At 32.6% G+C, this 12,906-nt stretch overlaps 2 protein-coding genes across 6 annotated transcripts in view; one reads left to right on the forward strand and one right to left on the reverse strand.

Moving 5' to 3' along the window:
- On the forward strand, window positions 1-12,093 carry LOC127849502 (uncharacterized). 4 transcript variants are annotated; one of them, XM_052382103.1, is made up of 7 exons: window positions 1-537; window positions 2,078-2,194; window positions 8,563-8,661; window positions 9,078-9,188; window positions 9,371-9,787; window positions 10,307-10,352; window positions 10,646-12,093. In XM_052382103.1, exons 2-7 carry the CDS (start codon window positions 2,137-2,139, stop codon window positions 10,740-10,742), a joined length of 828 nt encoding a protein of 275 aa, XP_052238063.1. In that variant the 5' UTR covers window positions 1-537; window positions 2,078-2,136; the 3' UTR covers window positions 10,743-12,093. The 4 variants fall into 4 exon arrangements, with proteins under 4 accessions (XP_052238063.1, XP_052238064.1, XP_052238066.1 ...); XM_052382104.1 differs by having other exon boundaries at window positions 9,374-9,787; XM_052382106.1 differs by lacking the exon at window positions 2,078-2,194.
- The window catches only part of LOC127849503 (uncharacterized), a 27,814-nt gene continuing 17,269 nt past the window's right edge, over window positions 2,362-12,906 (reverse strand). For both annotated transcript variants that reach the window (XM_052382108.1, XM_052382107.1), the window contains exon 9: window positions 2,362-4,225. The gene's annotated coding sequence lies outside the window, so the exon portion shown is untranslated. The remainder of the gene's footprint in view (window positions 4,226-12,906) is intronic.

Genomic DNA, 12,906 nt, shown 5'->3' on the forward strand with positions numbered 1-12,906 from the left:
CCAGATTATATGCTTTATTAAAATGTTTTATTCCCTGTGACTGGAAATAAATATGTTGCGAATAAGTGTATTACTTGCGCTTAACAATTGTTTGCATTGTAAGTTAATATTTAATCATATTCACTTGCGATATTAAACGTTTTGAACAATTTTAAAGAAATTCACTTTGAATACAGTTTGTTGTAATGTGTTGAAATACTTTTTTTGCAGGTTCACAACTTCCAATAATTGCCATAAAATCTCTGAACGCGTCCGAATTATCTATCTCGTGTTCCGTTAACGACGATTTAAGAAGAGTGCTACAATTTAAGAGAGTCTCTGATACCTCGAAGGCATCAGTGATTGTAAATAACGACGATTGTTCTCTTAAAACAACACTACCTAATGGAGCAATAAAGTGTGAATGCCTTGAAAGAAACACGGTTGTGTGCACCATTTATGACGCTACATATATTAAAGACGGGGACCAGTGGAAATGTGAATCTTTCAAACACAATTTTCTTGTAAACAGCAATATCGTCGTCGTATCGTTGCACGGTATGTACGGTTCTTATTTTTCAATCAATCAATTTTCTACATATTTTCACCATAGCTTCCCATTTGTAAATATTAAAATGTTTTTGTTTTGGGGTTTTGTATTTACTATCCTGTTTCACCGTTATCTTATCATGGTCTATTTTTATTTATTATATATCACTTACGTAAATGTGAACTGAAAAACTTGTCTCATTGTTTGCTATATAAAGAAACCAAAACCGTGCACGAACAATCGATATTTATCCGAGTAGATTTACTTATCAATTGTTTGAAGTAATTTTGATAACACAATATCACACTAAATACAGTAATTCAGTATTTCACAATCTTGGCAATTGCAGTCTGTAATCGAACTCCTTTACAAAATTACTGGGAAATTCCGCGGAAATGTTTGATTGGCTCTATGCATATCCGAATTCCACTTTGTGTCGTGTGGGATCAAAACCTAGGTCACAAGGTCAATTCTAGAAAAACCCTGTTTTCATCAAATTGTATTTGGATATTACTCAAGAGGCCACATTACGCTGTAGATTGATCACAATTAATATGCTTAAACTGTTTGCCATTAATATACTAAGGCAATTTCGGATTCAGTGGGATCAAAATCTCTGTCAGCAGGTTACATTGTTTGGACAATAAAGCAACAACATAATCACCACACTAGAAGCTACAGTTATTGCTCCATCTTGATAAAACATGCTCATAATGATGACAATACCGAAGCAAATTTTAAATCTTGGTAACATGGGCACGAAAATCCTGGTAACCAGGTCAAATGCAAAAATAAACAATTATCACCATTGAAGCCAAATTTATTACTTATATTTAAATTTGTCAGAATGGTTATCTTTATAATAACTAGGTCGATTTCGAAACTGTATTAATTAGTGTAAACAGTTTGTGTCATTTATGAGTTAATTTTAATAAAACTTAATCCATTTGTTTGTCTTTAAAAATCGTTAAAAAGCTTTAAATTGGGTCACGTCTAGTAAAATCAGGGTCACGTGGTTTCATCTTCGACAATGTATAAAAATTAATGGGTGGGTATTTAGGACGCTTCAGCTATTCTCAGTAGAACAGCGTATTCACGCTCTTTGAGCTATCTGATTCAATTGTTTATTTTTTGAGGAGCAATTACACAATGCCTAGTGCAAGTTGTTTTATTCTTGCGAACTAAAAGAACCGAATTGAAAATCCGACAAATGACCGACACCTTTAGGATCATTGATTTAGTTACGTCTAATTACGATATGTTGACGATCGTAAGATATTACAAATTCACTATGCAATTATTCGATTGTCTCAATTAAGTTTTTAGAAAATAACAACAATTGTAATCACATATGTGGTTTGGTTGCAAAACCATGGTTTCAAGCATTCAATCATACAATATTGTAAAACTGAGTACTTAATTTGGAACGATACTGAACTAATGATAGAATAAAATATGTAATTGTTCATGTGAACGCATTTATGTTGATAATATGTGTGATATTTAAACTGATTTACACTTAGTTAATCAAATGCTTTTTACACTTAGAAACAAGTCCCAAACCGTCCACGGTAGACATTATCTCGATAGCATTAGCTACGTCTGAAATGAACGAAGGCATTAACATGGAAAATGAAACACTGACGACAACTTCTGTTAATGATGGTTTGTCGCATATAATATTATATATTGTTTGCTATATTTTTAAGTTTGTGATTATAAACGGTTTTTAATTTGTCATGTTTATTTTTATTAATTATCTGGTAAATTAGTTGTTGTTATTTTATTTAAGCAGGCATGTTTAGAAACACCCATATATAACAACAACAACAACAACAACAACATTTATTTCGGCAATTAAGCTACAAATAAGCTTCTAGCCTACAATTATATAAAGCAAATGGTAATTCTTCAGGTAAAGATTGCTGTGGTTGTTAGTTGAATACAGAGGAAGAAAGATATTAGTATTACAGGTCAAAGATCGTGAATGCAATGTTAGTGCTTGATGGTCATTAAATATTTATTTGTTAACGTAAACATAATATACCGAAATCGCTTTTTGGTATATTGAGAAAACTATTTAGAATATATAAATATTACAATAGTGCATGCTTTTGGCATAATGAGAAAACTATTTTTACTATCGATATAGTAAAACCAATATTTCACATATACAATGTAGTATTAATGGTACCAATATTTCACATATACAGCATAGTATAAATGGTACATGTTATCGATGAAAAATGTTGACTAATGTACATATATATACATTAACATAGTAAAACTAGTATTTCATATACACTCTCAACAAATAAAATGATGTATGTTATCGATGTTATATATGTGTAAGGAGCTTATAACCATTATAATTTATACTGTTGTATTAAGTTTAACAGAAACGTATTTTACTATAAATATGCCATATTGAATATTTAAAAGTTGGAATATTGTTCAGCTTCCAAATTTCATTATTAGTTAATATATGCCTACATCCAAATACAATAAATACAAAATGGTGTATGACAACTGGTTGCTGATTTAATTTCTGTTTTGATGGTTACGCGTGCATTTAAATTATTATCTACATATACAATCGCCGATCATGGGCAAACTAACATTTTGAAAACCATTGCGTGAGCATATGCAAGTGTTCAGTAAAATCGATCAAAGAGCTGGGTTAAATATAATTCTTTGAAGATAAGGAAAGTGCTAAAGCGTACTTACGCCAAAAATTTAAAACAGAACGTGTCTATAATGGTAAAGACATGTGTTGAATGGTACGTGATACATTATTTAAAACTATGGGGCAAATAATACCTATTGGTTGTCCCTTTATATTATAAAGGGCTACTTTTGTTTTTCTATTTGAATTGAAATTAAGTTTATATGCATGTCTTTTAACTGTCTATCATTTTAGATCATCGAAGAAGATAACTCAGACCAGTACATGTTTATGTTACTTGCACAATTATTAAAAAACAGGCTGGGGCCAATACATGGGACGACCTTTCTGAAAACAATCCATGCCTATTTCTATTTAGCTGCTTACTTATAAGTTGAATAATGATCGTTCTATCTCGTCAATTAGATACTGTGTTAATTTTGTTTGGTATCATTAATGACCTGTTCATCGTAAGTGTGATGTTTAAGGGTGTATAATGATTAATTGTTCATACATTCTTTTTTTGTGGTGGGTTTGTGTAAAATTGAACATTGTTGAATTATAATTGGTTAATTAAATATGAAATTAAAGGTATGCATGGGTATGTTTAAAATACACGTTGATGCTCATTATCGTACACACACACACACATTAAACTTTCAAGTAAATATTCCAAGCTTGTAATTGTATGTCAGATGTTTGTATATATAAATTGAGTACGCTTCCATGTCCTATATTTCCAAGTATTAATTATTTTAATTATATAGTAGTAGTAGTAGTATATCTTTATTTAAGTCTCATCAATATACATTCATGGTAATTATATTACAATTATTTACACATTATCAAATGTATATTGCCATTTCATATTGGAATTATAAGAGACTATCGCAATATATATATGATTTATGCATTTGCATCCGCGTACCATTATTTCGCCTAAAGTCGGATAGCTATTTCTTTCTATCAATAAACAGATCGAGTCCAATGCGAACACAACAAACGACCCAGCCATCAGTGCCAGCTTGTCACTGAAAAAGAAGATATTGCAATAAAATTAATTCTAAAAATAGTGTAATGAATGTTATGCATAACGTATCAAATTTCAAAAAAGTCAAACATATAATATTAGTTTTACCGTCCTCGTCCGTTTAAGCATTGACTTTTACTCATTCCGTGCCGTTTTCTATTATTCCACTTACTGCACTTCCAAAGTCGGTGACATTATTTGAAGCTTACGTAGTGGGACTTCATTGGAAGGATCAATATCTGGTGGTAACGTGTAGATGTATTACAACAATAACAAAACATATGTTACCTGGTTCGATGCCAACAAATAAACAATGCTTATCATTACCGGTATAATCGTGGGCTTGTAAAAGTAAATAAGCGCATCTAAAATTTGCGAACGCTCATATTGGCCACCAGTGTAAGCAATCCGTTCGGCAGATATGTAGCAACTGACTCCGTTTAAAAGAATACTCATAAATTGCAGCATTTAAGTTCATGTAAGTGGCTTTACGTACGCATATATGGAACAATATTTCCCGCCATTATTTGCCAAACTTTCTCGCCATCTGGAAACATGTGAAATGCCCCACCATCCGCAAATAAAAATCTGGAATCTGCGACATCTCAACAAAAACTTTAGAAAGGTAGATGAAACTCAGTTTGAGAGACATATGGTGAATATGAACTTTATATAATGTTTTTTGTCTGGCAAACCTTGTGGTTGCTAAGGTAATAGAAAATTTTAAATCAATTGAAACTAAATTCATTTTCCTTTAATAACGAAATAGTACTTAATCTGAGTTAATAAATTGTATCGCGTTCTTTTTCCGACGATATTGACCCGGTCGGGCATTGCCGATTTGTTTGTGAAAAGGCTGTTACTAATTTTCGTTTCAATATTTCAACAGATATGCCCATTGAAGTTTAGTTTCTGACCACTAAAATACGTATTATATATCATATCCTCATATCTAAAGTAATTGAAATACATAGTTTTCAATATCTCTGATCCGTTACTTTCCAAAGCTTGGGCTTACGCCCTCGTGGTTTTATTTTTTCACAGCAAAATCGATGATTATTAACATATAAAATCTCTATACGATTATCATTATTTATAGCGGTTGTTGACGGTATAACAAATCTCAAAGATTAAACTTTGTTTATCGGAAATGGCATTTCAAATAACCTGTCGTATTTATATTCTCACATTTTTGTTTTACAGTTCAGTGGAGTAAGTCGTTTCAATATGACCCGAATGTTCTTTCTCTCATAAAACTACATATGCAAAAAAGTAGACTTAACAATCGCATCAAAGCCGAAGTAACTTTCTGATGAAGGTCTATTTACAAGATAATTTATTGCGCTGGGTATTGATGGTCTAAAATACATGCAGTTTGGGAAACATGACAACAAGATGGTTCCAAATACTGTTGATAAGATTGAAGATTGAAAAGTAACTGATGAATATACGATTGCCATCAAGTGCTTCAACTCCAGAATTCAATACTTTTAGTTGTTTGTTTCCTTGTTTCCTGTTTCGTTTTATAATATCATTCAGAAATTTACATAATGGGCAAAGTATAAATGAGTGTTCGCGCTTCTCGTGCATATTTTGTTGAATAATGTAAAACGAATGATGCGAGTTCTTTTCTCGATAAACTGCCTTACAGCATGGATCGGATAATATTATTTTACATACTGGATGCGTGTTTCAATGGCTACTTCTGTAAGTTTTTTGACGATGCTTTGATTCTGTGATGTGTATAAAATGGCAAACATTAAACTGGAGAGTCTATACTATACATCTTTCTAATCTGCTTTGATTCGCTTTGCCGGATTTCGTTTTCAACAAAATATCTTTTTTGTTCTGCATGGTAATTTAAAACCAGCTGTTTAAGCGGATTTGAGCTTTTCTAATAACAGATATACAAACAAATATATGTGTCAATTTTATTGAAACTTAAGCCGTAAGCGATTGTCGCATTTGACTCCTTTGCAAATGTAATAATGTATAAAAATGTTTCTGTATGAGAGAAATAACATTTTTCATATTACACACGCTTACTCGACAGCACTATAAAACAGAGTCGTTAATATATACGTACGACAAGTTATTTGAATAACCTTCTTTGATACAGCAAATTTGAGATTGCAAATTATGTTACTAACTGCTATAAATAATAACTACCTGATAAATTGTCAATATTGGTCAATAATGACTGAATCACGAGGACCTTAGGCAAAACTGTTAAAAAAACAAGCACCAGATGTATGTATACACGTATATGTGTATGTTTATGAAACGATTAAATCGATGATGTGTACGATATTACTTCGATTCTAATCTTATTTGGTTAATTATTTAGAAGTTTGAATCAAACTACATTTCAATGTTCGGGGCGTTTTAAAATTAATTTGTATGCGTCTAAATAAACATGTGATATCATAAAAGAATATGTATTTTAGTGGTAAGAAACCCAACTTAAATATGCCACATCTATTGAAATATTGAAACGAAAGTTAACAAAAGCTTTTAACACAGATAAAACGGCAATCACAGAGCGGGTTAATTTTGTCGGAGTAAGAACAGGATCTCCATACGTTTTTAACATAGCCTAAGGGCTTGTTGTTTATGGCAGGGTACTTTTTTGTTTTCAATTAGAAAACAGACGAACAGACAGACAAAATAAAAATAATAAATAGTCTTCATTATTAGAGTATCAACAACAATTTGTCGCGAGTAAAAATGAAATAACGTGCGTATTGCCACAAGGGTCTTGTATCCACATTCTGAATTAAGTGATCGTATGATCCAGATTTTGTGTACTAATGGTCAGGCGGACAGAGGGACAAAAGCGAACTAAGGTACCTTCCCTGTATGGTTTCTTATCACATAACAAGTTTCCTCCGCCAACACTACATACTTTTTAGTCATCGAATGATCATTATTTTAATTATTTTGTATTTATTTCTGTCAACATAGCATATGCAACCACAGTTATATAAACAACTAAAATAATATGCATAATAGTATGTCCCATATGAGCTTTTGGCAGCAATCCAAATTCCTTCAACCGAACTTGAGTACTTTTGTAGTACCAGATTTTAAATAGCAATTATTTCCGCAAACATAGGCGCCACAATTGCGATCCGAAGACAAATCTTAAATGACGTACATATTTCATATATAGCAATCTATACACATCCCAAGTTTCATCAATGAGGATTAAGTACTTTTTGAGTTATTGCAGATTCAGACAGACACACAGACAAACAGGCGCACTGAATGACTTACACACGGACAGACTGGGAGTCAACCTATACTCTCCACCGGTAAAACCGGTACGTAAATTAAAAAATCTCATTTTAGTGTCGCCAGTGCCATGGATTGCCGTAAGAGAGATATGTACTTCAAAATTGAATGTTGAATGCAGTGTTTCTGGTGGTAGTTACGGATTGTGGACGTTTCACTGGACTCCAAATGGCGAGACGGTTTGGCAAAATATGGCAAAAATATTGTTCAACAAATATGTATGTATTGCAACTTACCATCGCAGTATTGATATGATGCTATGTATGTGTATACCTGGAAATGGGGTCAGTTGCTTCTTCTGAAGAACATATTGCAAACACAGGCGACAAATGGAATTGTTCTAAAATCTGGCATGGTCATACTTACTTTAGCGATAACACGAATGTACCCGGTAATGGTAAGATTTTAATAACCGTAACGAAGAGGGTATTTTGGGGGTTTAAGCGTGTATCATATATCCGTGTTTTTAATTATAATATTTACTATAACCTTATACCACCTGATAATGACTGTTCTGACAAAATGACGTTTTTATAAGAAACCAAACCATGTCCATCTACGTCGGCCGAAGAGAATTTTACCGACATTGGACGTACGGCTAGCGGAATCCTAGAAAACGGCGTTGAACACGTAACAGAAACTATCAATACTTACACAGACGAGGAAGGTATTATGACAATAAATGTTAAAAGCACATTAGAATGACACTATTTGCATATACGAAAATAGTTCATGGAGCAATAAATAACTGATATGGTTTTCTTTCATCTGTAATTAACATATTACATAACAATTGTTATTACATATTCCAAAGAACAATAGTACCATTCAACACTATTTACCTAAAAATAAGAATAGTGTTTTTATTGTCCATAACATTAAGTCAACCGTTTCATTTAAATGCACGAGGATATGGGCAGGATATTATTGTGTGACTATATCGATCACGAATTCAGAACTCAAATGCTATTATTTTATACGCTTAAAATACAAATACGTTTTTAAAGTGACATGCATACATGGGATTGTACTTTTCATGTCAAGAAAACAATATCACAGCGGAAAGCGCCAATATCATCACGATACGCAATGCATACAATACGGCGGAAGTTAATCGCGAGGAAACGGATAACAAACCCGAGAGTAAGAAATTGGAAGTATTATATGTGTCACTTCATTAACAGTCCAAAAACGTTAACACAGCACAATCACAAGTAACTTTTTTGAAATTGCATAAACAAAAATCTGTTTAACAAATTTACAAAGTTTGTTTATGGTGGCTTAATGCCACTGTAAAATCTAACTTAAATTGAACGCTTATCGAAACAGTCGTCTATAAGTTCATTTTTAAATTCACTGTTTTGTTATTTAAAAGTAACTAATTAGTTAAGTTCGCTTTGGGTAATTTGTTAACAGAAATTGTATTCTTAAAAACACAAATAACACATGGTTTATGAATGATACATTTGGTACTTTGTACCTTAACTTCAGTAAAAAAAATACAGCAAGGACTGTATTATTATTCAAATTAAGTACTGTGTACGTCCTATTCTTTACAGCAATGTCTAACAGGCAGTTAATGATCATCGTGGCAGTTGTGGGTGCAGCGATTGTTATTGCAACCAATGCGTCCATTTGCACCTATTGGAAAATGAAAACCCGTTCAAGGGGTAAGTACTCTAAGAAATTAATTCATATAATTCATATTAATCATATTTCATATTATGCTATTGTGTACATGTAACAAAAATACACTATCATTGATTTAAACTATTTTTATGAACTGTAAATTTCACAAATGTGTTCTTAGTAGAAGCTAACTATTATATTACTGAAATTGATAACACCATAGCAGAAAGGCAAACATTGACGATTATGCTGAGCGATATAGAGACCACCACTGAAGAAAACACACACGTTCATTATTATGAAATCGAGGACACACCAAGCAATGTCGGTTATGACGGTTCTGCGGTGCCTGATTTTCTTAACACAATAGCATCAACAGACAACTTCGTAAATATCCCACAAGTCCACTACGAAAATATTGCGCTAACGGCACCAACTGAACTCAGCAATATCATCCAGATAAACACCATGGAACACCAAGACAACACCGTCCCAACACAAGCAATCGGAATTAATAACATTTGTAAGATACCTCGCAAACACAGCACGGTGGTTTCAACATCCAGTAGCAGCCAGACCTTCAGAACAGCGCAAGAACATGATGGTTTTATGACATTAGCCGATATCAACATTTTTGACGGTAAGAGAACACTGCAAGATGAAGTTTCTGCATTGTTCTTAAATAAACAAAACAGTGAAGCGTTTATATTTAGACTGTGATAATGTTTTGCTTTATTCTCTGCGTCTTTCTATCCGTACACATGTCAATAAAGTTATAACTGCTCATAGTATTTAGGTATATGTATGTTAATGCACACATGTTTGTGAACTGTAAAACAGTATTTGTAAAAAAAATAGAAATAAGCATAAACAGAAAGTGTCAATAATCTTTCATGGAAATCACGTATTTAGCGGTTCAAACAATATATGTTTGTGATTTTAAACGAGCACGTGGTGCAGTTTGTGATTTTGTATGAATGGAAATCAATCCTTAAGCAATTAGTTTGCTCATTAATAGTTCTTAAATAAACAGTTACCCAAAAGTATGCTACTTAAGTTGAAAGATCGAATATTTACTTCAATGGTGGTCATAAAATATATTTGCCAATCGTGAAGCGTTAATCATTCACCAAATGCAACACAGATGTATATTTTCCAGGTGCTGTTGCCGATTCAAATGGCCCTAACGATCCGCCTCGTCACAGGTCCGTCTCTAACATTAAAAACAAATGTGATGCTTTACATGTTCGACTGGTTTCCAATCATAACCAAATGGTAGCAACAATAACTTTTAATAACAAAACTACCAAATGTATTAACTGTTTTGATTAAGCATATATTTAATTACATTTAATTGTATACGTATTTTTATCAATCAGTGTGTCATACTATTTGAAATCACATCGCTTAAAGACAATAAACATCTACATGCGTGCATTCGCTTTCGCATTTAATTACTAGAATATTTTTTTGCTTTAAAACTAGTAAATGTTTTCAGCGGTGCTGTATTTAGGACGGACGTGGAATGCAGTCATTACGAAAATCTTGATCCAACCTCACGGGATGCAAACTCGCAGTACACCACACTCGTTTGAAGCCATAATAAAACCAAATCCATTGCCAATTCATTTTTATTGTATTTTCATCACGAGCACAATCATATTATTTAAGAAAAAGAAAACCTCACTGAGGGCCCTATGGCAGAATAGTGACCAGCCAGGCAGCCCCAAATAGTATATGGACCGATGCCGAAGGTATATTATACCGAACATTTTTGTGCAGATAAATGTCAATAGAAATAAAAATAAATAACACAATAAAAATTCCATAAATATTTATCAGTTTCTTTGAATAATATAATATGTACCGTATTATTGTTGTGCGCGAGTTGTCTCCCTGCAAAAGTTGGACACGGAAAAAATCGCTTCTTTATATAAAATTCATTTTTATTGTAAAGCATTTCACATATTGAGATACATTTTACATAGAGATAAGTGCTTATATCACAGACAACATGTTGCAAAACATTAAACCCAAATACAGCATTTATTTTTTGTATTTTTAAGATGTGAATAATAATAAAAAAACACACACTCGTGACCTGCGAAACGAATCGTTACTTTTAATAATATGTACGGTATTATTGTTGTGCGCGAGTTGTCTCCCTGCAAAATGAGACACGGAAAAATACGCTTCTTTATAAAAAAATTAATTTTTATTGTTAAGAATTTCACATACTGAGATACAATTTATATTAAAATATCTGCTTTTATTACAGACACAATTTTGCAAAACATTGATCCCAAATATAGTATTTGACTTTTGTATTTTTTAAGATGTGATTAATAATAAAAAACACACACGTGTCACCTGTCAAATTATTCCTTGGCATCGTATTTTTCCTTACAAAATGCAATTTAAATGAAATTCGTATGAATAAACGGCATTCGTTTGGCGTATTATCATTTTTCAATATATGCATTTTATGCTGTGTTCTGTGTGTTTCCAGTTAAGCTTGCAATCACTCATCAATTATGATTTTATTTTTGGGTGTGTATGGTAATTAATTTTAGTTTAATTTAGTTTTTCTCTTTTATTATTATTGTATTGTTCAGTTTTATTTATGTTGTTATTTTTAAAAATGTGTGATGTTAAAATTTATAAACAAAACTTATATTCAAGCTGAGAATTGTATTATAAGCAAACATTTTTAGTAGTTAAATTTAACAATAATACACTATCTGAATTCAATACTTTATTTTTTAAATTCATAGATTAAAAACAAATTCTTCGTGAGACTACCAATGTCACAAAAAGCACTCTTATGACTACGTGTTGTTATTTGTCTGTTTCTCTTATTGAATTTATAATTAACAATAAGAGCATGGAGAGTAAATATAACCCAGCAAATTTAAAGGCATACATGTTCGGTATTTTTGTTAAGTACATTGATTGTTTTCAATAAGAAATAAACTGTTTAAATGCTTTTATAGTTAAAGCTCGCATTTCTTATGTAACAATTGTTCCGCGGTCGGATATATATGCCCCCCCCCCCCAAAAAAAAAACAGGGCTTTGAACTAATGACCCCCATGTTGATATGGGTCATATACTGTCCAAGGCCAATGTGCATGTGAAGTATCAAGCCAATCGGTCAATTTGTTGATGAGTTATTGATCGGAAACCGTTTTTACACTTATTGTGACAGTGACCTTGACATTTGACCTAGTGACCCCAATTTCAATAGGGGTCATCTACTGTCCAAGGCCAATGCACATGGAAAGTATCAAGCCAATCGGTGAATCAGTTGACGAGTTATTGATGGGAAACGATTTCACACTTAGTGTGTAGCATTGACCTTGACTTTCGACATAGTGACCCCAATTTGAAAAGGAGTCATCTATTTTCCAAGGCCAATGCACATAGGAAGTATCAAGCCAATCGGTGAATCAGTTGATAAGTTATTGATCGGACACGATTGTACTCTTAATGTGTAACAGTGACTTTGACCTTTGACCTAGTGACCCCAATATCAATAGGGATAATTTATTGTTTAAGGCCAATACACATGTGAAGTTTCAAGCCAATCTGTCAATTGGTTGACAAGTTGTTGATCGGAAACGATTTTTACACTAAATGTGATAGTGACCTTGACCTTTGACCTAGTGACCCAAATTTCAATCGGAGTCATCTTCTGTCCAAGGCCAATGCACATGTGAAGGATCAAGCCAATCGGTCAACTGGTTGACGAGTTATTGATC

The sequence above is a fragment of the Dreissena polymorpha genome, chromosome 11 (assembly GCF_020536995.1).
Source record: "Dreissena polymorpha isolate Duluth1 chromosome 11, UMN_Dpol_1.0, whole genome shotgun sequence".
In the NCBI taxonomy this organism is placed as follows: domain Eukaryota; kingdom Metazoa; phylum Mollusca; class Bivalvia; order Myida; family Dreissenidae; genus Dreissena; species Dreissena polymorpha.

Bases quoted from the DNA above. Each gene is read 5' to 3' on its own strand.
- LOC127849502 (XM_052382103.1), top strand. From the start codon at position 2,137: ATGAACGAAGGCATTAACATGGAAAATGAAACACTGACGACAACTTCT. The intron at 9,189-9,370 runs GTAAGTACTCTA...ATAACACCATAG, and splicing joins AATGAAAACCCGTTCAAGGG to CAGAAAGGCAAACATTGACG. The intron at 9,788-10,306 runs GTAAGAGAACAC...TATATTTTCCAG, and splicing joins CGATATCAACATTTTTGACG to GTGCTGTTGCCGATTCAAAT.